Source organism: Podarcis gaigeae (genome assembly GCF_964106915.1).
Source record: "Podarcis gaigeae genome assembly, chromosome: 2".
NCBI classification, from domain to species: Eukaryota; Metazoa; Chordata; class Lepidosauria; order Squamata; family Lacertidae; genus Podarcis; species Podarcis gaigeae.
Window position 1 is genome coordinate 69,186,771 of NC_139679.1, and position 27,559 is coordinate 69,214,329.

A 27,559-nucleotide genomic window follows, 5' to 3' on the forward strand; every position below is an offset into this window, starting at 1 on the left:
TGTGTTATTGCTGTTAAGAAAGGCAGAACTCAAGGAGTGTTAAGGCCACTGCCAATACATGTACATAATTACAGTTAAGGTCTCTCTCTCTCTCTCTCTCTCTCTCTCTCTCTCTCTCTCTCTGTGTGTGTGTGTGTATTTTCATAGGAGCCTTCCCAAGGTCAGCTTTCCTTTGTACTTGTATAATGTCATCTCACGGGTGGACCTGCTGATACACAAAAATAGGACTTAAAATACTATAGCTGCAAAAAGTCAAGAAACAGACACCTTTCCATAGTAAGAGACCAATTTTTTAAAGAAACTTCTTCTTTTTTTTAAAAAAAGGGAAATATTTTACTCTTCATAAAAGAATGCTTGAAAACATACTGACTTTTGATTACATTGGTTTACCACAACTTCTTGTTTCCATAGCTGGATGATGTACCAAAATTTCCTTAGGACAGTCTTCCCCACCTGTTCTCCAGATGGTTTGGCAAAGCTGCTTGTCACAAACACAGCAAGAACAGGAAACATCCTTTGGCTGTACTTTGTTACTGACTGGGGGTTTGGGAAAGAAGTTTATTTCAACTAGGATCTATCCCAAAGCTAAGATGGTGCAAGCAGAATGCAGCAAGGGCTCTCTAACTATTAGAGGTCAGACAAAGTCCCATCTACATAAACACCTTCCCATCTTCTCTCTTCAAAGGGCACAATTATAGATAATCCAACATTTCAGTCCCTCACCAGAAGTCACTTGAGGGCAAACTAGCATCTGAAATAATATAGGTGTGGCTGCTTCTGCCCATTTCTTTGGTGAGTAAAATCATTGCTGTTCCATCTTCTCTGGCTGCAGAGAGGCAACAAAGGTCTGGTATTCCTCAGGGTAGAAGCGTTTATATACATTGATTTTCCTCTTTATTTGCTTTGGTGTGTCCTGGTAATAGTTCTTCTCATCACGTGCCATAGCCTAGGAGGCGAAGAGTAAAGTTGTAATGAGCTATCTCAGCCTTAAGGAGGCCTCCCACACCCAGAAAGCAAGCAGTATACTGTACACCAAGAGTCAACAAGTGGCTGTGCACAAAGCAAATGGAAAATTACAACCACAGGAGTGCAGTCAGAAAATGTAGACTGAGTTCAGCTCAGGGTACAGGAAAGCACTATGGATGCAAAAAGGAAGCAAACAGGGAATTGAGTGAGCTCAGCAGTTTTTGTTTTTTAAAAAACAGAGAAACCAGGAAATACTGAAAATTGGACATTCTAATGCTAGCAGCTGCAACCATTCACTGTGGAGCTTCTATAACAAAGAGTGCCTACCTTGTAGTTTTCACCATGGCTCCGGATCATGTGCTGGACATAATCAATAAGATCTCGGGAGAGCGTCTCTGACTTCTTCTCTGGGAGGCTGGCCTCAGATTCCAACTCTTTAAGTGTTAAAAAGAAAAGGCAGTGAAGAAGAGGGAAGCGTTTTTGCACCCTGTGTGGCCTTTTTCGAGCAGAATAAATACAGCTAGATTCAATTAGTAGGATCACTGAGGTCACCCACATTTCCTCTTACAAACCAGCAGTTCGCCATGCGGCGTGATCCTTTTGTGGCCGGCCAGCCTTTGGGGTCTAACAGAGGATGGGAGGGGGGTTGGTTCAGACAGAAGTGGCCTCCAAGTTATAAAAACCACACACAACAACAAAAGACTATGCATGATATCACCAGTGTTTCCCTGACAATGAGAGCTGATACACTCCAGAATACTGCACTTAATTTGAATAGGATAAATGGTTGCTCTCAGGATTTAGAGTTACAACAGTTCAGGTAAAAGGTTTCAGTATGAGGCATCAGGCCAACATATTCATTGCCAATATGAAACTATTACCAACCATTTAGTACATATGGCTTCCGCACAGTTTTCACATTTGCTTCTTGTCCATCCACTTCCATTTTCAGCACCTGCATTTTAAAAGACATGGTAGATCATGTTTTATACCAATACATTTATTATGCATTGCTTTGTATGCTCTAAAATGCTACCTAACTTTATAAATGCCTTAGCTGGCATGTTTTCATCTTTCCTTAAGGACTTAAAAGGATTCCCAACCACCCCATTTGTTTTTCTAATTTCATCATTCTCATTAATATTAATTGGAGAAGATAAAAGCACCCGAATAACAAAGTTACACTAGATTTGTCTTTCACAAAAGGGCAAATGCAATAACACTTAAGGCAAACATGATGCAATGGTACTTCACCAATGCAGTCATTTCAGACTACTAAGTAACTCAAATTTTGGTAGCATCCCTAGAATAAGTTATCCTTAGGAAAGTCATTCTGCAGTACTTTCACAAACCCACACAATTTATGTTCCAAGGAACGTTGGGATCATAGAATCTTAGAGTTGGAAGGTACCCGAGGATCATCTCGTCCAACCCCCTGCAATGCAGAAATCTCAGCTAAAGCATCCATGACAGATGGCCCTCCAATTTCTGCTTAAAAACCTCCAAGGAAGAAGAGTCGACCACCTCTCGTGGGGTGTCAAATATAGCCCTCATCAAGGGCGCCACAGAAAGATGGAGATTTTTACTAGATCAGCAGAAATACCATGGAAACATCCCAAGGTTTGGAATTCACCAAACTCTCCATCTGACCATTTGTGCTTCTGACCATCATCATCATCATCATCATTTTATTTGTATGCCGCCTTTCCATAGTTGAAACTATGCTCAAGGCGGCTTACAACATGCCAAGATTTATATAATTACCAACATAACAAAAGTCATAAACAATAAATAAAACACATCAAAAGATGCAAAACCAAATGAAAAACAATTTCCACATAAATCATAAAATCTAAAACTAAAAATACAACATTAACATCAATAACAATTTAAAATGACATAGATATAAAATATCTATGCAGCACCCATTGATGGTTTCAAAGGACTTCTAATGATACAACCTCTGTGGTGTAGTGGTTAGAGTATCGGACTACGACCTGGGAGACCAGGATTCAAACCCCCACCTCGGCCACAAAGCTCACTGGGTAACCTTGGGTCAATCACCGCCTAACTTCCTCACAGGGTTATTGTGTAGAGGAGAACCATACGTGCCACCTTGAGCTCACTGGAGAAGAAGGCAAGATATAAATGCAGCAAGCAAGCAAGCATTTTTTGCCCGTGGTTTCCCTGACTCATAAAGTTTTTTTTTATCATTTTGACCATTGTATCTAGTATGAAGGGTGAAGTGGGAAAGTGTAAATGAGTTTGAAATACTACCTTTTTATGTTCTCACAAACGGTTTTGAAATAACATTTTAGCAACTGCTTTGTGTCTAGCCAAACACCACATGAGACTTATGTCTTAGATATAGCATTTCCTTACTCAGAAATTTCCCCAGCTATTTCTGCAGCTGCCACTTTGTACATATTGTCTTGCTGGGACTGCATCCATCACCCATAAACTGGTATATAACCCAGTTTTGGCTGAACTCCCAACCTGGAAACTTTACCTTACATATCACTACTCACCTGTTGCATTGTTTTCGGAATAGGTATAGCCTTGTTTGGATCAACAGCCAGGCCCATTTCTGCCAGGTTCTGCTTTACAGTTTTGGTCCTATCCCAGGCGTGTCGGATTTGGGTACTGAACAGAGATGGGGGTTGGGAGGAGGAAAGAATCATACATTAATATTAAGCATTCTTGAAGGGGTTCTTCCCTTCTCTAATAAGAATGGCCACACAACTAACTTAGAGAAAATATTAGCCACATTTGTCTACTCTAGACAGTTATGCCTGATTTCATTAATTTTAGAAGCCTCTTTGTTTCCTTGAATGCCTGCAGTCTTTCAACACATGGAAAGTAGGTAGAATGCTACTACATATGAGGTGTCTACTACCACATGGTTCCACAGGAGTACTTTTAAATCTGATTTACTGATAGGTCTAGCTTGGGAAGGATCTTTGAACTACAGTACCATTAACTTTGCCCAGTGGCAATTCAGTACAGTACTTGATCTGGTGTAATCAATACCCTCCAGAATTGCTCCCAAGCATTACGAATGACAGAAAAGCATTCTGTCTTCCATGGGCAGGATATGTAGAAAACACCGTACAGCATTTACTTATTTGTATTTCGTTGGTTTATATTCCACCTTTCTTCCCTCCTGGAGTTCAAGATTCACAGGATTCTCAGGTGGTCACCCATCCTGATGCTGATGAGACATGCTTAGCTCCAGCCAAACGGCTGCATCATGTACCCTTAGGCTAAAAAATGGTACATGGCACCGTAGAAGGGATTACAGAACAGCCTTTCTCGCCAGTAACGGCAAAAATGAAACAAACGGAGGGTTGTACTTTTATCAGCTTTAACTTCGGTGACTGGCTAAAGCTGGAAAAAAAGGTGGCAGTGCAGAAGCCAGAAGGTTCTGCTGTGCTTCTAGAGATGGCCAGTTCCTGCATTGAAGGGGTTGGACCAGATAACCCTTGGAGTCCCTTTCAATTCTAGAATTCTATTTTTCTTCCTTTGGCATCCGGCTCTGCAGGGCCTCCGAGAGGGCACAACATTTTGTGGTTCACCTCAGGTGCCAAAATACCTTGGGCCGGTCCTGGGTGAGTGAGCCCTCCGGAGATCCAACATGCCCCATCCCCACCTGGCTAAGACGCGAAGGTTGGTCGGCCAGAGGAGCCCCGCTCCTCTCTCTCTGACGCCCTCTCTCCACCAAGCCCACCTGGCGCCTCCACTTCACCCCAATTCCCGGCCACTCACCATTTTATGCGGGGCGCCGCGCGCTTGCGGAAAGCCCTGTTCTGCTTCTTGCGGTCGACGTTATAGTTGTACTTTTGCCGCCGGCTCTTCCCTTTGGCTTTCGGCATCGCGGCGACTCGGCGGAATATCAGTCGCAACAATCTAGCTACACGCGGCTTCTAATACAGGTAGAAGAAGCCCGAGCCTCTGGGAGCGTCGCCCCGATGCCCGATGGGAAACGTAGTTCTGCGGACTCGGCAGTCTCGGTTGCGTTCCTGTAGGAGAGAGTCAGGCGGACTACAACTCCCAGCAACACGGCGGGCGGCGACGGGGAAATACACGTGCTCGTATTGCAGTTCCGGCCCAGCTATTGGGCTACGGTGAGCCGCGCGCGCCGCCTCGTTTGTACGGTAGCCGAAGTGGGTCAAAGCATAACTTAGCGCGAAGCAGCCTGTCCGCCTTTCCCGTGGTGTGGCCTCCTCCTGTTCGACCATGGCTCAGAGAGCGCCGCCGCCCTTCGACCCCAACAACCCGCCCTTGATCGAGGGCTTCACGCCAACCGCCTATCGCTCGGAGGAGGGGTTCGGGGATAAGTTCCGGCGCAAGACCCGCGAGAATCCGCTCGTGCCCATCGGTGAGAGGGAGGCCAGGGACCCGCGAGGGAGGGAGGCAAATTAGGGCAGACCCTAGTTCAACAGGGAGAGCTTTTTCCTTGCAGGTCAAACGGGTTGACCCAATTATGTCTTGGGTCAGCACCGGTCAAAGAAAAAAAGGGGTCAAATCCAGAAAGAGGGAAAGCAAAAGATGAGCAGGAGTTCCTGAGGATAGGAAGCTGATAGGAGTAAGGCTGCCATGCTGCTCTCCCCCAGCCCAGTGTGGCTTTGACACCAGCCAGACTTGACACATGGAAATGTTTCCTGCGAAACTTTCCTTGGCAGGGAGAGGGGTGGGGTAATCTCCACCAGCGAAATGTCCTGGTGTTGGGGGTATTCATCTAGGCCCAGAGACAGGGTGACAATTGGGAGTTGAAGAGGGAAAGATGGTGAACTTGATTAAAGGGTTTGGATCTCTTGCTTGGTCATGAAGCTCCTTGGGTGACCTTGGGCCAGTCGCTGTCTTCTCTCAGCCCAGTCTACCTCACAGGGTTGTTTTGGTTAAATGAGGAGGAGGAGAACATTGTACGCCTCCTTGGAGGAAAAAGGTGGGCTATGAATGCAGTAAATAAACAAATAAAAAAGAATTAGAGTTGTGGCACAATTTTATTGTGTTATAAGCTTTCACGGAGTAGAACGCATTTCATCAGATGCATGGTGTGTGATCCTTGTACCTGACAATGGAGGATCACCTTTTTTGTCAGAGCTTTCCAAACTTTTCAAGTTGGTGACACACTTTATGGACATGCGTCATTTTGCAGCACAGTAATTAAGTTTTGGTTCATTTCGTGACACAGTAATTCAGTTTTACTAGCAAATCAGAGATTAAACTAACCCTTTCCTGCCCCAGGAGGAGCAAGGGGAGCATTCATGCGACACATCTACACACTACAGCTGACACACTAATGTGTTGCAACACACAGTTTGGAAAGCTCTGCTCTCTGTGTCTGATGAAGTAGACCGCAGTAGCACACAAACAATTGTTCTAATGTGTTACTTTTTAAGAGGCCACAAAGCTAGGAACAGTAATCTAGATTTTGGGTTGTGTGGATTATGTTGAGGTGGGAGCTGTTGGAGGAGAAAACAAACAATGCAGCTACTTAAGAACATGAATCATTCCTAAAATATAACTATAAATGAGCCTTTTACATATGTACTTTAAGGATGTATACAAACTTAGTGAGAGGTGTGAGCCTGCAGTTTCATATGCTTTTGCTCTCATTTTGAAAAGATATCTATCCATGTTCTACAAATAAAAAATATATTTTTTATACTATACTACACTACACTGAAATGTTTAAATGTTTCTTTGATTGTCCTTGAATCTTCCCACCGCATTTGCCATCCTCTCCTGCCACACCAGTGTGGTGCGCCATATCCTTTGAGAACTACTGACCTAGAGGAAGGAATTGTGTTTAGTCAAGTGATTCTCAAACTGAAATTGTATTAAAACCACTGTGTTAGGTGTATTCCTCACTCAGGTGAGCAGAGTAGTGAAGTTCCGTGCAGCATTGATTCCCACCCACACCTGTCCAGGGATATGTGGTCAGATATTTTCTCTTTGGGAAACAGTCTCCAAGAGAAGAAGGGCTTCCTCTTCCTAATATTGTCCAATTGTAGAATTCTTTACTATCTTTTTCTTGAGACCAGGCTTTCCCCCTGTGAGGTTATTCACTATTTTACCAAGAAGGAAGTGAGATTGAAAGAAAATGTTTAGACTTACACCTCTTTGATGAAAACCTGACTTTCAGTTCACGGGAAACATGGTCACATTTCCTTCTTTCTCTTGTCCTGCCCTTTAGGATGCCTTGGCACAGCAGGAGTTTTGGCCTATGGACTCATCTGCTTCAAGAAGGGAAATACCCTGCAGTCCCAGAGGATGATGCGGGCACGTGTTCTAGCCCAGGGCTTCACCGTCGCAGCCATATTGGTGGGTGTGGTGGTTACGGCAATGAAACCAAAGAAGTGAACCTGCTACTGTTGTGCCGCCACGTGTGGCTATCCAGTATCATACTGAATCTTTCTGCAATGGAGAGGGTGCTTTCCACACCTTGTGTGGTGATATTTTGTAGTGACCATCAGGTGCCAGATGGTTCCGTTAAATATATATATACTCACACACACATACATAAAGCAGTGTTCACTTATTCAAGTAATTAAACCTTGACACTGGTATATAAGGATTTTTCTGCACTGATATTATTATGACAGGCAGCGAGCGTTTTGCACATGTTCAATTGACTCCCCAAGCGTCACTCTTGGAAATGACCATCCAAGTAGGACCAGAACCACTGCAAAGTGGTGCCACCCACCCTTAAGTCAGACAACCGCTCCAGAAGGATACCATCGTTGATTGTATTGAAAGCCACCGAGAGGCTGAGGAGAATTAACATGGGCACATTTTCCCTCTCTCCCAACAATTAGGGCAAGGCCACCCCCAAAGAAGATGTTATGGGGGTGGCCCTTGCCTCCCCACAAAGCGGCGCCACCATTGGCCTACGTCTTTATGTAGCCCTTACTCCCCTGCTAGAATGAGCCCAGGTGGGTTTTTAATCAGTCAGCCAGCAGAGAGTGGGGGGTTGCAAGCTTCCCTCTGTGCGCTAAAGGTGCAAAAAGGCCAGCTTCTTCAAGAGGAGGCAGCATTCCAGCCGCTGTGAAGGAGGGCCAGATAAACAGCTCACCTCCTCCATTGATGGTCTCTGGCTGCTGCTACCTCCAAGAACAAGGTGTCCGTTCTCTCTTATATAGCCTTGTCGTAAAGCTGGTTTGGCTGACAAGGCCAATCAATATATTGGAGTAAAAGTTATTAGTAAAGCTAATTGGGACAAGTGTCTTTATTACCTTGGGGGCGCTTTTGTGCTTCAAAACGCTTCGGAAATTGCTCACGTTTATCACAAGGCCTGAGGGCTGGAAGGGATGAGCAGAACCTTTGAATAAGAGGGAAATTTACTTCTAGTTGTGGTTACTCTATCTGAAATATTCACATTCGAAGGTGGAGTAGATTACACCTCTTTGCGTCTTTGAACTGAAACAAAATTGTAAGCTTATTCTTTGTTTTTTTCTCCTTGCCAGCTGTTGGTATCTACATGCGTTCCTCTTGCACATGCTGGTTGTTTTATTATTGGTGCCAGCTTTTAGCCAACTGCTCTCAGTTCCTCATGCATTCAGTGTCCTGCTCCCACCCAACACACACACACACACGAGTTCTTACTTATGTGTAAGAAAAAGATCTCTATCCAGGTAATAGCAGAGGCTTAGCAGCAGACATAGAGCTCAAGAGCCATGATTCAGGAACAAGGCAAGACGTTCAGAACTGGACACAAGTGCTGAAAATGCCCCCAACAAGTTTCCATGACTTGGCCACCAAGCTTTTAAAGACAGGGCATGGTACACTCACTCGTGAGACTTGCTTGCCTTGTATGCATGTCCGGATTCCAAAAGTGTACTCCGTTGAGGAGAGGGGAGTCTGCTCCCATCTGCAAAGATGGCACCTGTTTCTAGGCGACAAGACTGCACCTTCCTGTTCAGTTGCTGCCACCCCCTATTCTGCCTCCACTAAGGCTATCTGCTCTGCAGGAAGCTGGGGGGGGGGGGAGCTCTGAAGTAACTGGCATTGGGGTAAAAAGGTGAGGTTTTCCAACCCAGGTTCCCACCACTGAGCTTCCACCCACCCCCCTTTCTTCTTCCTCCTATATCAGGGCCTGCTAATCAAAACTCAGTCCCAACATTCAGGCTGATGACTTGAAAAGCCTGGGTATGGAAATGGATACATGACTTGGGCTGCAACCATCTACCCCCTTACCCTAGAGTAAGTCCCACTGAATTCAGTGGGACTTATTTTTGGGTAGATCTGTTTAGAACTCTTGATTATGGTTTATGCTGCACGGTTTGTGAATAAGAAAAGGATGTAAACATGGCTGATGCAAATTGCTGGAAGATGGGTTATGTAAATAAAGCAATTGGGCATCTTTGGACACATGAAGTTTTGAAGACACATGAAGTGGAGTGAGTGGAAAAACTTTATTTCCAAAGCATTATTTCATAACAATGAGTTAAGTATAGTGATGGCTGTCCACTGAATGCATTTCATTTGCTCTGATATAACCATTAGTAAACTGGAACAGTCTGACTTATAAGACAAGCCATGTTAGGCAGATTCTTGGCAGCTTGCTCTGCTGAATAAGGCTGTTGATATATTATTAAGCTATTACAGGATTAACTATTTTTTTTTCAGAAAAACCTCTTTGATTGTCCACTTATTGCACTGTAGAATCAAGTTTGTTTACATTTTCCGACTGGTAATTAAATTTAAGATTGAGGAAATCTGGTACGCAGAAGGAAGAGGTTTAGCCTAGTTGCCAGATCTGCTGAGGACAAATTATTCTATGAACAAATTCTTCATGCCAGTCGCTAAGGAAAAACAGATGCCACTAAAATAGATTGAAATGGGGCACTTTGCATTCAAGAGCTATATGGCCGAAATCATGTAGAAGATGCACTTCATTAGATGGGAAGTTTGATACTGGATGAAGAGACATCAGAGAAGAATATGCAGAATGCTATTCTCAGATTTTTGGGAGTAATTGGCGGCAACCTCTATTTTGTGTTGTATAAGCCCAGCAAATTGAATAGGTGCTGTGGAAATACTAGGGAAGCATATAAGTTTTCAACAAAGACCTTCATAGAAAAGCTTTCCATTATTCTTTCTGCAACTACACCCAATATTTTGTTACTTGTTCTCAGTTTGTCATCACCCAAAGTAATAGTGCCAGCATGATTCTTTTACAGCTCAATCTGTTTTGAGAACTGGTCTTAATTGGACCTGGATTCTGTGGCAGCTGTTTCCTATACACTGGATTGAATTTTTAAAATTCAATTTAAAGCTATCAATACCCATTGAAGTTAAGACTCTCAGTAGAGCACTGTGTTTCCTCAGAAGTCCTGCTAAATAGACAGTGGCCTACAGCAAGGATAGGGAACCTGTCATCCACCCGCCATTGGACTACAATTCAACCTCGTGACGGGTTGATGGGAGTTATAGTTGAGCAGACATCTGAAGGTCCACAGAGTATCTTTCAATTCCCTACCAACAGAGATGGGGAACTTGTTGCCCCTCTGATGCTGTTGGACTTTCAACTTTTTTAGCCCCAGTCAACATGGCCAGGAATGATGGGAATTGTAGTCCATCAACATCTAAAGGGCCACAGGTTCCTCATCTAATATATACATCTAATGGTATCTACTGGTATGTTATGGTGTACAAGATTGTATTGTGAGGTGTTAATGGCCACCTGTAAACTCTAGTCTTGTGTAGATAAATAAGCAGATACTGACATAGCAAAAGCAGTTCCTGAGTCTAAAGGCATGAGCAACCAGCACTAAGTCAAAGAATTTGCCACCAAGTAACAACGCTGTATGCCCCTCTCTGTATATTAATAAGTCCAAATCCTTTCACTGAAGCTGATCTTTATTTTGGCTTTACTATTTGGAGCCACAAAATAAGAACTCTGCAATAAACGATTGCAACTACAATGGGGCAGTGTTAGTTGATAGCTTTTAATGTTTAGCCTTAGCCCTGTTCCTCCTAGCTCCTCCGTCACAATGGCTGCTTGGACGTTAAGAATTTTAGATTCTCCAGGAGGCTGGGCTTCTCCTGAATTAGCAGAAAGGCAGAGGTATCAGAACTGTTAGCTTTTCCAACAAAATTTCAGGGTGCAGAGGTCAGAAGCAAGATGTCTGGGCAGAGTTGTCTTACAGATTCATCCGCCCCACCAGCAGTAATTCATTCTTGTCTTTTTAACAAACTAAGTGATGTTTAAAAATGAGAATTACTCCAACTTTATGAGAGAGATGCTCAGTGCCTTACAGAAGGAAATGTAGAACATAACTTATTTATGCCTATGCCCAAAATATGCTTGGCTTATGTTGACAGACAAACATTAAATGCAGTCTGTTGCTTTGTTGACTGTCAATGCAGAGTGCATAAGTTTAGTTTTATTTGCCAGTGGGGAAAGAAGAGGTATTTCCAAGAGCACTTAAGACTAGCTACAACAAACTTGCTTGTAGTTAGCTGCTTTCTTAAAGTGCATTACAATTCTTTCTAGTGAAGTGTGTGGATATAATTCTACCTGTCTAGACAAATGTACAGGCAAGCAACTTTTCATCAAGGTAACAGAATGTACCCACCTGAAAAGATGAGTTAAAAGCTAATAAGCTTGAACCACCTTCTATTTCATAAGATTGGGGGTAATTAGAGTGTGCTAAAGAAGTGGATTTTAGCTTCTTGTTTCAGAGAACGTTTAAAACGAAAAAAGGAATTCAAATCTGTGTCTGTGAACATAGGAAAACTACGGCTCATTTAAAAACATTCTGTATTTACTGCTTAAGAAAAGTTTGCCCCATAAATGCCTTATAAACCAAGGCTAGAACTTTTTAATATAATACGGAGTAAGAAAGATCTATTATTAAGTGTGCCTCCCAAACATTGCTGACATTTCTTTTATAAGCTTCTTATGTGGAACTTGTCTAAGGAAGCAACACCATGAATGCTTACCTAAGAGTAATTGTCACTGGAGACAGTGGAACTTCCAACTAACTGCCTAGTATCAGTCTCTACGTGTCTAAAAACTCCCAGTACTGCTTCAGAGAAAGGTATTCAAAATGGTCATCTCCCTCCTATAACAGAGGATTGCAAGGCTTCAGCCTAGGGCCGAGTTGGGGAACCTGTGGCCTTCAAACTGGCCAATAATTAGCCCCAGCTAGCATGGTTGGTGTTCTGGTAGTCTGGTAGGTCTTGTAGTTCAATAACAACTCAGAGGGTCCCATGCTTCCCAACTTTGGCCTAGGATATTAATTGCCCCAAATATTTTCCCCCATTATTTCAAAGAAGCATGGAAAGAAAGATTCTGTGACTCCTTGAACTGTGAATGGAGTAGTGGCAGTTTATTGATAATAGGTGGTTTAACAAAGTCACAGATTGTAATGTTGGGGGACAGAGCAGCTGCAGGCAAAGCTCCCGCCTCCCCCAAGTGCCCCCCAGCTTACTGCTGCCGCCACTTGGGGTGCCAGACATAGTAGTAGTGAAATTCTGGGCTGACTGGGTGATTCCAAGCAGGGGCTGTTTCTTGCTACTGGACTCCGGTGCAGATATCCATCCCGGGGTACAAAGCAAACAGCTTGGTTTCCAGAGGATACGGTGAGGAGTGGTCGGACCACTAATGCTCCCAGCTGTCTATGCAGTGAAGTTCTCTGTAGCTGATGGTGGAAGAGGGAGCTGCCATCAGTCTGGAATCTGTCACTCATCTCTAGCTCTTCAGATAAACTTGAATGTGGATTGTTCAAAAGGAAACATCTCTAAAACAAACCCTTGTGAAGAGATATAGTTTTGTCTGCGCTTCTCTTAGCTAGCAACAACACCCCCCAAACAGAGAGTTGTAATGCAGTTGTCACAAACTTTATATTGCAAATCAAAGCATCTTTGGCCAGACAAAGACTGGGCAGGCTTTTTGAGCTGCATATACCGCAAGGCTCCCTCGATCCTGCAAGGTTGTTGTACTGCATAGGGTTTGTTTCCAAAACTGTTGGGCTCCTGATTAGAGAAAAGCATGAACCTTATTAAACATTTTACCTATAAGAGCTGCCTTTCCCCATAGGAACACATCCTTTTTTCTGGAAGCTGCCAAGGCCCAGACCAACCCACTTTTTAACACTGTGAACCGTTTCCCCTGCACGACGCTTATCACATCATTTTTGAAGAGCAAGGTGGTGATGCGACAGTCCACATGTGGAAAATTCAAATGCTGTCAAAAGCTCCTTGAAAAAACTGTCTTTCCTGGGATAGGAAGTTCCGTTTCCTCTGTGGATCTTTTTTTTAATACACATGCTTCACTGTTCAAAAATGATACGGTGAGCTTAGCGCACGAGGACCTTAACACATTAAATAATATACATGGACATAAGCAAATCACAAAAGCAGCTCCCTGCAAAGCCAGCCCAAGTAAGGAGGTGAACCCTGATAATCTATGTATTCTGTGCTTACAGCTGTTTTTGTGGTCTTGAAAACTTCGCCAACAATGCACAACCAGCCCAGATCCCCCTCCCCCTGGCCATATATTCCTGAGACTCCAAAATACGCACTTGCAGCCACATGTGGCCATTGTGCTTTTCTGCTATTAGGTTCACATTCACTCAAGGTGAAGAACCTTCATTAGAGGAGCCAAGCAGCCCCTCACAGCAGAACATACATCCAATGGGAAAATGAGCAATCTGTCGGCTCCTCTCCTGGTATAAAGAGACGGCAGGAGCCCAAGATACAGGCCAGCAGTATGGAAAGGGACAAATACTACAGAATCATCACTTACTCTTCACACAGCACTGGGAGAGTGGACTGGTCTCAGTGTAATTTCAGCTCCACGTTTGTTTGTTTGTTTGTTTGTTTGTTTGTTTGTTTGTTTGTTTGTTTGTTTGTTTGTTTGTTACCTGGGCTGGGGAAACCTAATGGCAGCAAGGTCATCAGCTGCACCATAAGGTGTCCAGCAAATCTCTGAATCTTTATAGAAGGAAATCAGCCTTCAAATCAAATGTGTAGGCTGAAATCCTACACCCACTTACTTAGCAGTAAACCTCATTGAACTCCATGGGACTTACTTCTGAACAGACATGATTGTGCTGGTGAAGTGTTTTAAAACTGCAATCCTGTGCATATATATATATATATATATATATATGGAAGAAAGCTCTGTTGGATATACTGTGGCACTTTGTTCCAAGCTGCACAGGAATGCGTTCTCAAGTACAGTATTTGATTTGGGAGTGTTGACTTACTGTGGGTGGCGGCAGTAAGAGAATGGACCTTGGCTTGCTTAGAAGCCCAAAAGGCATAGACAGCTCCTAATGGGAGATGAGTACAGAATTGCCCTGCTTTCATCTACCTTCCCTTTGAAGCACACAAACTGAAAGAAGCAATCTCTCCGAGGAAAATCCAGTTAACCCCATATCACGTCCCTGTGCTTAGTGTTGCCTTTGCAAATACAGAATAATATGCCTTGAGGGGCACATGTGTGCATGTAAATGAGAGAGGTGGGGAATGAGAATATGAAGGAAGTGCTCAGGATTCTTTCTTGTATTCTTCCCCTTCTACATCACCTAAGCCAAAACAGGCTTTTGATTCAGGAATAACTAACTGGTGGTGGGGAGAAACAGCATTCCACTCAGTGGAAGCAAGTCTTAGCACAATGGCTTGTTGTCGTTTCCCCCTGCAGCTCTTTCATGACTTCAAACAGATCTTAAGTTCAGCCCCTCCATTACAATTTCAGCACACCAAGTCTTTAGATCAGTTTTCCTCATTGCCCTCTCCCTTTTGTACATCCCTCCCCGCCACCCCCTCCCCAGGGCTTGCCGACACCCTCCTCTTTCTCTGCCAAGCCTGTCAGGCACCAGCTCGGAAGCACGACTAAGCTCCAACACTCTACCTACTCTTGAGAGTCACCGCTCACTCTTGCTGGGGGTAAGCAGCAACAAGAGCGGAGCCCCTAACTTGGGGAATCCTGCATGCAGCCTTGGGCTCCAATTGAGTGGTGCCTCCTGGGTCTGGTACAAAGTATTGGGAAAGTTAAATGTGTTTTGCCTACTCTACCGGCCAAGTCTCATGGGATAAGCAGGGGCCAGGGAAGCCTGTGAATGCCCCAGACGCTAAAACAGGGAGTGACCTTTCTCGAAGGCAGCAGGTGTGTGAACCAAGGAGGGCAGCTGCCCAAGGAACCACGCAGTTAATAAATATGTGGAAAAAGATACCAATGCACCCTTTAAGCAAAGTAAAACCAAGGAGGAGGGGTACAGGCAACCACTCGGCCCGAGTGACGCAAACGCACGGAGGAGAGAGGAAGGGGCAGGGGTGGGATGCTTTTGGTGTCCCCTACTGGTGGCCGTCTAAGCCTGTTGTTGTGCAGCAGCGAAATCCGCTGGCCAAAGAGCAACTCGGCATCCTCACCCCGGCCCCCGGCCCAGCCCCCAGCCCCTTTCCAGCTTGGCTAGCGGGCCAGGGGTGTCTGTTTGAGAGAGATCAGCACAGAGCGCATGCGCGATACATCCTTGGACTGCTTGCTGCTCTTGGGGTTGAAGTCACAGAGTTGGGCCACTTTCTCCCATTCGGTGCCGGGCATCTCTTCCTTGGACTCCTTCATGAAGGCTTCCTCCGAGGCCCTGGAGAAGGAGGCAAGCGAGCAAAGGGTCAGGGCTCAGAAAAAGAAGCAGGCAAGCACCTCCTTATCTATGGTACTATGCCAGTCAGGTTGCCAAGAGGAATTGCTTGGTTAACTGGAGATTGAAAATAGATTGCCTTTCACATCAAAAGAAGATTAAAGGGCACTGCCACTTACTTATCAGGAAAGAACAATCAACAATAAAGGAACGGCCTTAAGTGGCAGAGAAACACAAAGCACAATTAGTAATGGAAACACTTTCCTCACGTGTCATGTTTGTTATAGCTGCTATAATGTCTCGTTGCTTTATGTGTAAGTTATTTCGGAATATGTTTGTATTTCTAAGTTGCTTTCAGTTCACCTTTCTGAACTCAAACAAATTAATATTATTTGTTTCCTTTTCTGCAATAAAAGTTCTCAAATGAAGTTCCCCATGAAGTTCTCAAAAGAAAAGAAACAGCACATAACCCTCTTGGGATAGGAATGGCTCTGAGTACAACAATATCAAAGAAGCACTAGACTTTCTAAAGGAAACTGGGGGAAACTATTCAGTCAAATGGCTGCACTCATGCTCTGAATATATGCCTGGAAACTCTCTGTATAAAAGGGAGGAACCAATGCAGCATTAGCCATCCTGAAACATTTGCACAGGCCCTTTCTTCACTTGTAAAATGTCTGGCAACAAAGAGACCCTCAAATGCACACCTGAGCTCTTGTGTAACTAGCAAACTTAAGCTTAGGGAATAGAGCCCAACAGCCGCATACAGGAGATCCACTTAGGAAAGGACCCAAAGGGGAAAAGAGCAATAGAGAGACGTACACGTAGCCAATCACATCGGCATCCGGCTGCTGGTAAAAGGCTTTGTCAGCAATCCTACGGTGTGACCCAGAGACAGAAGAAAGCAGCACAGCAGAGAGGCAGCAAAGAGTTAAAGAGAGAAAGGTGGGTTAGTGCCCTTGGAGGAGCAACAGAATCACACAAAGCAGGAGAGGAGGCATGGGGAAGCTCCCATGGGCTGGTTAGAGATTCATTAGTCAAACGCTTAGGAGTGACAGTAGGCAGCCCCCTTATGGAGATGAAATATTTGGCATGGTCCATAACCCCACAAAAACAGAGACAGCAGCTTCTAGGAAGCAGCAAACCCAAATCTCAGATTGACTGCAAGGGATTCAAAGGAATGTTTGCAGTAACTAGTCTGGCAACGCCTTGAAGTCATGCAGCAGATAATGTGGAAAGGCTTGCCTGTGTGTTGCAGATCTGAATGCAAGAGTGACCAGTCTTGCTGCCTGGTGAGCCACTCTCACCAGAATCCATTACAGTGGTACCTCGGGTTACATACGCTTCAGGTTACAGACTTCGCTAACCCAGAAATAGTGCTTCAGGTTAAGAACTTTGCTTCAGGATGAGAACAGAAATCGTGCTCCGGCAGCGCGGTGGCAGCAGGAGGCCCCATTAGCTAAAGTGGTGCTTCAGATTAAGAACAGTTTCAGGTTAGGAACAGACCTCCGGAATGAATTAAGTACTTAACCCAAGGTACCACTATATTTGGCCCATATAAATTTATTGCACAACTGTGATGGTGTGGCCTGGTAGAAATACGGTTCAGGGTTTTTATCTCCAAGCTCCCTTACCCAGCCTGCCCCCAGGGATGTGTGGGAGCCAAAAGAGCGAGGTCCCTTTTCTCAGGCTGCGCTATGGCTCCCGGGGGAAGCTCTGATACTTTGGCAGGTGCTGGGAGTGAAGTGAGCTATTATTGTCCCGCCCAGTCATACCTGTTGTTGGCCCTATTCCTCTCCATCTGCTCGTTCTGCCGCAAGTTCCACTCTTCCAAGTCCTTCTTGGCCTTTTCACGCCATTCCTGCTCTAACACCTTGGAGGTCACATCTGAAAGGAGAACGACACATAACTGCTGGGCAGAAGGATGGCGACAGAGACAAGTCTCAGCCGCAGCCCAGCACCTCACAAAGCTGGCCCTGAGGAGATGCTGAGAATAAAACCTAGGACCTTCTCCATGCTAAGCAGATGCTGTACCAGTGAGCTGCTGTCCTTTTCCCACAGCCCTTGGAAGGAAGCTGAGGCAGGGAGCTGCTGGCTGTAACAATATGGAAGAGCCCCTTCACAAGATATAGCCCAAGTGCTGCTCTAAGCAGTCTCAGAACACAGATAACAAGGGCAAAGATGTGGGCACACAGGCAGTGGACTAAGTGGAATTGAGGGAGGAACATAAGCACTAGGAGACAAATCAGTGTACACCCAACTAGTCAGGCTCTGTGTTATGAAGGAGGCCTACTAGTTCTGTATATCCAGCTGAAGCCCCATGAAAATAGCTCTCCTGAGGTGAAGCTTGTGGCTAAAATTCTGTCTAGAACCCCTAATGTATATGTCTTTCCCTACTGCCTTCTCACTATATTTGCATGTTTTAGGTTCCATTGCCATCTTCTTAATTATTCTATGTTTCCCAACTCCCTCAGCCCCAGCCACATCTGTGTCCCTGTTATCCTAGTGGCTTTCATCCCCCGCAACCCTCTACAGCCCTACAATGACTTTTTCATTTTACCCTTTAAAGTTCCTTCTTGTAGCCTTTTCTCTGATGAAATCCTCCTGCCCCTCATTTCATTATTCACTGGTTTCTGCTCCTGGGAGCTGGCTCTCCCATTATCCAGAGTGAGAAAGCTGATTTGGGGTGTCAAACTGTTACTTATTTTAATTTGTTGTATTTTTATAGCCATGGAAGAGAGAGACACTTGGGACAATTTTCTGCCTCTGGTGCCCAAATAACTTGACTGGCCTTGGGTACTCAGCACTGCCTCAGACATCTTTGCTGGCTGGGGCTGATGGGAGTTGTAGTCCACAGCACCTGGACGGAGCCGGATTGACAAAGTATGTCATAACAGCTTGGGCCAGCTCTGTCTGCCCCTCAAAAAACAGACATTTGTACAGTGTATATTTGCTCCTTCTCATTCCTACCCAACTCCTGCAGTCTCTTTTTCTGCTCCTCTCGCCATTTGCGGATGCTCTCAGGCTCCTGTGTCAGCCGGTCAGCTCTAGCAATTGCTGCATAGGCATCCGTGGGCCCATTGGATTCCTTTAAGCAAAAGCAACAATTTGTGAGATCCAGGCTCTCTTTATTCATAAAAGCATTTATGTATCGCTGTATCATAAAATATATCAAAGCAGTTTACAATAATATCTATGTAAAATGAAAACACATACAATATAAAATGAAAACACATACAATATAAATAAAATAATAATAATAATAATAATAATAATAATAATAATAATAATAATAATAATTTTTTACTTATACCCTGCCCATCTGGCTGGGTTTCCACAGCCACACTGGGCAGCTCCCAACAGAATATTAAAAACAATGCAAAACATCAAACATGAAAAACTTCCCTAAACAGGGCTGCCTTCAGATGTCTTCTAAAAGTCAGATAGTTGTTTATTTTCTTGACATGTGATAGGAGGGCGTTCCACAGGGTGGGCACCACTACTGTACCAAGAAGGCCCTTTGCCTGGTTCCCTGTAACCTCACTTCCCACAGTGAGGGAACCGCCAGAAGGCCCTTGGAACTGGACCTTAGTGTCCGGGCTGCACGATGGGGGTGGAGACGCTCCTTCAGGTATACTGAGCCGTAAGAGTCCATCAACTAACTGTTATGGAAATATGCATTCTGAATTGCCTGCATAAACTAGGCAGAATAGAAAAGTTTTCAGTAAGCATTGAAAGGTTGAAACAAAAGGCGCCTGCTGCATCTCTATTGGCAGAGTATTCCACAGGACAGGGCCACCAACCCTAAAGGCACTATTTTGATGTGGATTTGACATCAAATGAGCTTTGCCAACTCGGGAGAACTTTGGCAACTCACCCAAAACCACAGTTCCGGGTTCCTTCAACCCACGGCCAAGACAACCTCTGTCGGGGAAGCTGTGGAGCAGTAGGGTGTACATCCCTAACCTGTCTCTTTGACCCAACCCAAATGCAGGCCCCCAAGAGAGAGGAGTTCCCCAGTGGTGGGAAGTGAACTCCTCTCCCATACCCACCGTAGTCTCAGTCAACCACAAATCTATGTGGAATAAGAAGCAGCATGAAAAGTCTTGCACCAAATTATGGTGAAGTCCTAATCCTAGTTCTCCAGCAAATATAAACAACCTTTTCCCAAGGTCCATTCTGTGAACAAGGTGGAAAAGAATGGAAACTGTGAAGAAGGTTCAAGAGTCCTAGCACAACTGCCTGAAAATTATGGTACTATTTATTTATTCATTTATTTCATTTACAAATTGCTTCCCATGAGGTATCCCAAAGTGATTTACACATATATAAAACATTAAAAAAGAAGGTAAAGGACCCCTGACAGTTAAGTCCAGTCGCGAATGACTCTGGGGTTGTGGTGCTCATCTCACTTTACTGGCTGAGGGAGCAGATGTTTGTCCGCAGACAGTAGCGCCTAGGACTTGCCAATCGAAAGGTCGGCGGTTCAAATCCCTGCGGCGGGGTGCGCTCCCGCTGCTCGGTCCCAGCGCCTGCCAACCTAGCAGTTCGAAAGCACCCCCGGGTGCAAGTAGATAAATAGGGACTGCTTACCAGCGGGAAGGTAAACGGCGTTTCCGTGTGCGGCTCTGGCTCGCCAGAGCAGCGATGTCACACTGGCCACGTGACCCGGAAGTGTCTCCGGACAGCGCTGGCCCCTGGCCTCTTGAGTGAGATGGGCGCACAACCCCAGAGTCTGTCAAGACTGGCCCGTACGGGCAGGGGTACCTTTACCTTTACCTTTACCTAGTTTTTCTGGGTCATGTGGCCAGCATGACTAAGTCACTTCTGGTGAAACCAGAGCAGTGCATGGAAACGCCGCTTACCTTCCAGCCAGAGCAGTACCTATTTATCTACTTGCACTTTCAAGTGCTTTTGAACTGGTAGGTTGGCAGGAGCTGGGACCGAACAACGGGAGCTCACCCCGTAGTGGATATTTGAACTGCCGACCTTCTGACCGGCAAGCCCTGGGCTCAGTGGTTTAGACCACAGCGCCACATATTTTATATATATATAATAATAATAATAATAAAAGCAATTCTTAAAAAGTGATCATACATATAAAAAGAGCTTAGAACAACAGCACAGGCCTAAAATCAGTTCAATTCCAAGAGAGATACCAACTGGGGTAAAGATTTCAGAAGACTTGTTGAAAGACAATAGAGAAGGTGACCAATATGCAACAGGAGGGACTTTTGAAGGGTAGGTGCTGCACACTAAAGGCCCAATTCCAACACCATGTGGAATGAATCGCCTGGTAGGATGGTTTTTGCAATGATCAATTGGGTATGTAGGGGGTGAGACAACATTTTAGGTATCCTAGACCCAAGCTGCATAGGGTTTTCTGCATCAGTACGTACCAGCACCTTGAAGCTAGTCTGGTATAAGCTTATAGGAACAGGTCCTTCTAAAAGCTACACTCCTATGCTGCCCAGTAGAAACCCTTCATTAGCCATGTACCTGCCCAGCCTTATCCAACGTGCTATTCGCTGCCAACGTGATTTTCATGTCTGTGCAACAGGCAAGCACCTACAGTTCTAAGGAGGAACGGCTGCAAGCTGTTCCTCTGTGATGTCATCCCTCTGATGTCACAGTAGGTCTTGAGAAGGTTAGTGCCTTCTTGAGGAGATCTTTCTCTGATCCTAGCCGGGCAATTGTTTCAATCGGCTCTAAAACCACTTTGATACCACCCAGGGCCATTGTCATGGCAATTACTGCAGCCTCAAGCTGAAATCATGCGGGAAGTGCTAGAAGTGGTCACCTTTATTTAAAGGCTAGTAATCATAGTAATTAAATAAGCCAGCTGCAGCATTTGAGAAGGCCCACAGTATCGGTTCCATTTACATACAACATTTTATTGGTCCACAGTCAGACTCCTTGCAGTTGATTATTTACTGGCTCTCAGTGAAGCAGCTCTCCCACCTAGCCTTTCCATCTCATTCCAAACATCAGAATCAATTGAAGCGTTTATTTGAATTTTAGATTCCTTTTCAAAAAGAAAACAAATTTCTATGACCAAATTTACACAAATCAAGTGATAAATTTGTTTGTGGACCGGGCCACTGAAGGTGAGGAGGAAGGAGAATGAGAGTTCCCTCCCCTCAAAGCAACAACAGAGTCTTGCCCAATGAAAAAAGCTAGTGGGTCAGGGAGAAAGGTTCAAGTCTAGCATCCCCTTCACCTCTCTAAATGGTTCAGTCCAGGAACAGTATTACTACAGTCAGGAACTGTACCCTGAAAAGTTTTTATGTGATATAAAAAGATAAATGGGACTGGGTGGCAGGTGGAGGCTGAATCTCGTGAGAATGCAGATCACGCCCAGGCAGAGGTCCCCCCCCCCCACTACATCAGGGATGTGGGTGACCTGTGGCCTTATGGGTGTACTTCGACTCCAACTCCCCTCAGCTCCAGCCACCATGGCCAAAACAGTTCAAAAATCCTTAGGGGGTGAAGGGATAGGAACTCACAGCCAATTCAGGAAAATGCTGAAGGCTTTTCCACAGATGCCACAAGATTCTTCTTCATTTTTGCACCAACAGACTAACACAGCTAGCTCTCTGGAACAGATACCTGAAGACAGTTAGCTATTCAGTAGTCAAGGTATGCAAGCAGGGACAGGACTGGCTGAAAGCTGAAAGAATCCCACTATAAGAGGGAACGGCTGACCTCACCATTAGGCAATGTGAGGTGGCTGCCTGATCTCGAGTGTCATGAAAAGGCAACAAGCTGTTGGCTATTTTATTATGATTGCATTTTTACTGATAGCGCTTGTGCCAGAATAACTTGTGCAGCCTTACCATTTTGTGGGATGGGGTGCTCTTTCCTGCTCTGGGCTGCCCCTGAATTTCCACAGAAGGGGCTTTCCCCTTAAGTTTCATGGGGCACTACAGAATTAGCCTATCTAATTCTCCCGGTTTGTTTGCCATTCCTTCTTGCAACATCTGTAGTTGCAACAAAGCTGCAGTGCAGGAATAATTTGATAATGGGGTAGAATTGGCCATACCTGGTCTCTTGTGAGAGGCAGTGAGGTAAAGACAAGAAATGTGTCACTAGAGAGAAATGTGATGCATGGCTAGCAGCCATAGGAAGGGAAACATTAAAATCAGATGAGGTGGGGTGTGGCAAAAAGGCTGCACTCGCATCTAGTCCTCAAGGAAGTTTTTATCTGCCACCCAGCAGCCTACAACATAGATACCAACTCCTAGAGGCTGAGGACTCTGTGCCTCCCCCAATTAAATATTTGAGCCGCCACCCAAGTTGATGGGCATTGTCAATTCAACTGGTGTGTGTGCACCTTGTCATGTGATGGATTGTGCTGGGCAGGGATTACCTGCCCCCCAATATTTTATTCAAGTTGGCACTCCTGGCCAACAGGTTGTTGCCTAGAGTTTTGGTTTGCATTAAATCAGCTCTATATTGGGGGCACCACTTTCTTCTTACTTCTCCCGTAACAACAAGAGGACTCCACACTTTCCCCTCAAATCCTAGGCTCTTTAAGGGAAATTACTCCAGCCCTAAAACTGGTGTCCCTCGTGGAATGTGCAAATGAACACATCCACACCTCCAGCCTGAAGAAACTGGCTAAGACTGCCTTAAAAGTCTGGCTGGACTATTTTCCAAATTGTAAACATGCTTTGACAGATGTGCATGCAAGCGTTATTAAGATGTTAGCACTGTCACTCCAATATAATTCCACAAGTATTTCCCAGCATGCCTCAAACTCTCTCTACAACCTTGAGTTCGCTATTTTGGCTGGCTCTCCGGCTATATGAAAGCTTAGGGTCCACAAACTGTTATCTTGATTTGTTATGTCTGGAAGCAAGTAAGAGAAGCTAATGCCATAGCTCAGCTGTCGAGCATCTGCTCCACATACAAAAGACCTCAGGTTCAATTCCCAGCTTCTCTAGGTAGGGGGGAATTCCTTGCCTGAAACTCTGGATAGCTTCTGGCAAGTCTTTGTAGACAACACTGAGCTAGGTGAGCCAATGGTCAGACTCTGTATAAGGCAACATCCTATGTTCCTAAAGATAGGTGGGTTGCTTTTCCAGAATCAAAAGTCAGACTCCAAGGGGGTTCAAGTTGGAGAGCGAAAGGTGGCTGCAGTTAAGCGCAAAGCTTTCTCAGCTTCACAACTATTGCTGCTTGTTGTGTAGAGCAAGGCTATTGGATTACCCTCCACCCGCACCCGAATCCGCTAATCTAATTAAGTCTACCCATCTCCAATGGGATTATGCTGCTATAAAGCAAGTCGATACCACAACAAGGAGGGAGTGAAGCGCTCCACAACAGCCACTGCTTCTCTGTCTACCCGAGCCGACTTGGCTTGTTCCTACGTCATGGTGTGGGATGGCATCCGAAAGGGCAGCGCGTGTTGAATTCCTCCTTGGCAGCTTGTAAGTGGTTGCCCACACACAGCATTGTAAGAGCGCTAAGCAACTGGAGGCTAATGTCAGCAGAAACGGGAGGCTAAAGGGCCCGTGTGGAGGGAGAAGGTGCGCTTATGGAGCACCATCTGACTAGAACGCAAAAGACAGCACAAAACCATTCTTTCAGCCATCGTATCAGTAGCAATCACAGCAGCACAACATAGGAACCACATGTGCCCACCAGATAACCATTCATTTTTCAAGACTAAAACAAAACAAAACAAAATCCAACCAACCCACAGACAGACAACGAACGCCTCTGACTTCCAGGACTTTGGTCCATTTGGCTCAGTGTTGTCTACACTGACTGGCAGCAATTCTCCAGGACCAGGGACATTCCCAGCCCTAGTTGGAGAAGCTGTGCATTGAGAAAGGGGCCTTCAGCATGCAAAGAAAGCCAGGTCCTCTACCACTGAGCTGTGGCTCTTCCCCATCTAGATCCACATCCCTGCTATATGTGATGCCCATGAGCAGCTGCAAGGGTTGAATTATTCTAGGGCAAGAGAATGTTATAGCCAATCTCAACTGGAAACAGAAGGGCTGGTGGCTAGTATTCCAGGTCACCCACAAACCTGTCCCCTTTTCTTTGAGAAAACTGCAAAGAAGCCGATAGTATCAGATGACATGCCTCAAAGAACCTGCTCTGAACTCTGGGGGTCTAGTAATTCCTGCTGGGCATCTACTACACAGGCTACATTCACTGGCCCCATAGACCACAAGTTTCTCTCAGAGGATCTCACCTGATAGAGGTCTCCGTTCACGGTGGCCCCATTGCTGTCAAAATCAGCTGCAGAAGAAGAAAAATAAAAACATGTTAGTAGCCATTTGTGCCACTTAAGCTAATGGAAGCTGTAGCCAAAAACATCTGGAAGGCAGCAGGTTGGGGAAAGGCTGGTGGAATGGGTTATATTATGGGACCAGCTTCTGCCTCATGGTTTGACTGGGTTACAAAAGTGGGAGGTCTGTGACAGACAGGTAAACACAGCAATGTGTGGAAGCTGGAAGACAGAGAGAAAATCCAGAGTCTCAGAATCTGGGGACAGAAAGTGCAGGAATCTGGAATGCTCACCCCTATATTCCAGCACCCCAAAATAAGTCCTAAGTAGCCAAGCCAATGGTTGTGGTTGCTGTTAGAGTCTTTGGTGCAACCTTCTCAGTAAAAGCCAGTCCATCAATTTGTGCCTCATTTTCATTAATCTCTAAGCCATTGGATAAGGACCTGGTAACTGTGGCACCTGTGAGCAACTGCTGAGATCAGACGTTCTGCAATTATTAGAAGCCAGAAGCCCCCTTTCCTCAGCACTGCAAGCAAATCTGATAGCAGGAGATGATAGGAATTTACTTCAAAATAGGTCCCCACTGAGTTAAATGGGACATTGTAATTTTTGCACTGAGGGTAAGGAACAGTGGGATGTTACTAAGAAAAGCTGGTTAGATGAAGGTGCAAATTGTGGGCATGGATTTCCGTAAGCTAGAATTTAATTCATCAGATGCATGAACTGATGTGGGGAAATAGTGGGAATACAGTATAGGAAAGAGTGGGCGGATGTACAATGGAAGAAACAAAATTAAGTTAACAAATCAGCAGCTTGATCCCATACATGTTTAGAGGTCAACAGAATATATACAGTACTTGAGATCAGCCAGTCCACAAGAAGAAGGGGGCTGACTCCAGGTATTTAATGGGCTGCAAAGAAGCGGGAGATCCCTTGTCAACTGTTTAAACAGGTTCTGAGACTCTAGGCTGCTTACTTGGAGCATGCTTGGAAAGGCCAAATGGGGGCAGTGTGTTTTCAGTTCACAAGGCCTTTGAAAACAGTAACTCTGGCTAAAGAGTGCAACTTTCTTGCTGGGGAAGAAGATTGTTTCAGGGCTCCTGACTAAGCAGAGCCAAGAATGGACTTGTCTTTTTCACTTGTTCTGTTTTCAACAGCAGCATGACATGCAGAAATTAAGAAGCTTTTTTGGCAATGAGATCCAGCAGTGGAAAATCCCCACAACCCAGGCTGATGGCAAAGGCACAGGAGCAGGCCAGCTGAAAAAGTTGACAACCCTCAGCAGAGCTAAGGCAAAGGAGGAGAGTAAGTCAAAGGACAAAGGGCAGCATTCCTTGTGCTTTTCCCATGGTAAGAGAACCTATTCCTTCCTTTCCTTACACCACTTCCTTGTAGATGCCCTTGCTTTTCCTTGGCACCATGCACACACCCTGAATATTCGGCTACACCCAGGAAGCCTGGATCTGGTCTGGCAACATTTGTAAGGACGCCTCCCAAAGTCGGCCTTGAGCTTCAGGAGGCCTGTCTCCTAAGAATGGTCCCTTCCTTCTATACCATCTCTCCCCAGCCTAGCACTTGGGCCTAATACTTGCCTGCCTCATCCCAGCCAAGGAAGACTAGTGAGAGCTCTCTCTGTGGGTCACACTAGGGCTGTTCTGCCTTGGGCCAACTGTTCACACCTCGCCAAAAGATGCTAACCATTCAAAGATCTTAGGTGTAGAATGGGGCATCTGCATCAGCAGAGGGTTGGCCCAGATGGTCTTTGAGACCTCTCCCAACTCTGATTCCCTTCCTGTGGCTGCAGATGTTGTCCTGAAGAGTAAAAGGCCTCTGCTTCCTATGAGTCCCAAATCCAAAGCACACCTGCTTCCTGACCTAAAGGGCTGAGCTAGAAAAAAAAGGAGGACAGTGCTCTACCAAAGAGGGCACCAAAAGTTATAATTTGTAGCAGAGGCAAAGACATCTCTGCCAGGATGCTGACGGCCAAGGCCTCGGGATGGCGGACAGGGAGTACCACTTCCTCTTCTCCCACCCCAAGGAGCGGCAGGGGAACCTCAGAGGCTCCCTCCAAGCCAGCCTTCTGTCCACCGCTTCATCTTCATACCCAGGCCGAGGAGGAATGCACAGAAACACGGGGAGCTGTCCCAGCACCGAGTCCGGCAACTGGTCCATCTAGCGGCGGTACTGGCAGCAGGGTCGAACCCCTGACCTTCTGCATGCCAAGCAGGTGTCCCGCGGCGCCTCCCCCGCCCGCACCCCCGAGAAGCCCGGCTCGCCCGCCGCATCTCGGCGCAGGCCCGCGCGCCGCTTCTTTGCCCTTCGCCGCTCCGGCTCACCCGGCGCCTCGGCTGCCTCCTGGCTGCCTCCCGCGGCCCCGTCGGCGGTGCTGAAGCCCTCGTCGTTCTCGATGCCCGCGATCTCGCTCTCTTGCTGAGCCAGGAAAGCGGCGGCCGGGTCCTCTTCGGCGGCCTCGGCTGCTCCGCTCTCCGACGAGGAGAAGAAACCGAAATCATCAGCCATGTTGCCTCCCCCACCGCGCCAGCTGCGCCTCCCGACCCTTTCCTTCCTCGAGGACGACGGGCAGGCGACCCCAGCTGCGCCGACGGCGCTCCTTGGCTGCAAAGGTAGGCGCAGAGAACCGCCGAGCGACGAGGAAGCCCGGGCTCAGCTGTCACTGCGGCGGCGGCGTCGGGCGGCGGCGGGAGGAGCCTCGCCGCGAGAGGACGGGCGAAGGGAGGTGACCTCACCAGCCAGGCTG

At 45.9% G+C, this 27,559-nt stretch overlaps 4 protein-coding genes across 6 annotated transcripts in view; 2 read left to right on the top strand and 2 right to left on the bottom strand.

The window, feature by feature from the left end:
* Positions 1-268: 268 nt before the first annotated feature.
* Positions 269-4,939, bottom strand: NOP16 (NOP16 nucleolar protein). Its single transcript, XM_083726336.1, has 5 exons — positions 4,732-4,939; positions 3,495-3,609; positions 1,852-1,921; positions 1,294-1,400; positions 269-946 (listed from the first exon to the last, which is right to left on the bottom strand). The coding sequence occupies exons 1-5, from the start codon at positions 4,836-4,838 to the stop codon at positions 803-805; spliced, it is 543 nt and encodes a 180-aa protein (XP_083582462.1). The 5' UTR covers positions 4,839-4,939; the 3' UTR covers positions 269-802.
* A 142-nt stretch (positions 4,940-5,081) lies between these two features.
* HIGD2A (HIG1 hypoxia inducible domain family member 2A) lies at positions 5,082-8,182 on the top strand. Its single transcript, XM_083726344.1, has 2 exons — positions 5,082-5,344; positions 7,166-8,182. Exons 1-2 carry the CDS (start codon positions 5,203-5,205, stop codon positions 7,330-7,332), a joined length of 309 nt encoding a protein of 102 aa, XP_083582470.1. The 5' UTR covers positions 5,082-5,202; the 3' UTR covers positions 7,333-8,182.
* Positions 8,183-15,138: 6,956 nt separating this feature from the next.
* CLTB (clathrin light chain B) lies at positions 15,139-27,508 on the bottom strand. 2 transcript variants are annotated; one of them, XM_083726330.1, is made up of 6 exons: positions 27,138-27,508; positions 24,766-24,812; positions 18,531-18,648; positions 17,336-17,447; positions 16,383-16,436; positions 15,139-15,563 (listed from the first exon to the last, which is right to left on the bottom strand). In XM_083726330.1, exons 1-6 carry the CDS (start codon positions 27,319-27,321, stop codon positions 15,392-15,394), a joined length of 687 nt encoding a protein of 228 aa, XP_083582456.1. In that variant the 5' UTR covers positions 27,322-27,508; the 3' UTR covers positions 15,139-15,391. The 2 variants fall into 2 exon arrangements, with proteins under 2 accessions (XP_083582456.1, XP_083582457.1); XM_083726331.1 differs by lacking the exon at positions 16,383-16,436 and having other exon boundaries at positions 27,138-27,501.
* The window catches only part of FAF2 (Fas associated factor family member 2), a 30,656-nt gene continuing 24,355 nt past the window's right edge, over positions 21,259-27,559 (top strand). The window contains exons 1-2 of one of the 2 annotated variants that reach the window (XM_083726301.1): positions 21,259-21,372; positions 25,959-26,151. In XM_083726301.1, the coding sequence (XP_083582427.1) occupies positions 26,149-26,151 (3 nt within the window). In that variant the 5' untranslated portion in view covers positions 21,259-21,372; positions 25,959-26,148. Of the gene's footprint in view, positions 21,373-22,143; positions 22,287-25,958; positions 26,152-27,559 lie in introns of those variants that run through there. The other variant, XM_083726302.1, reaches the window with a different exon arrangement.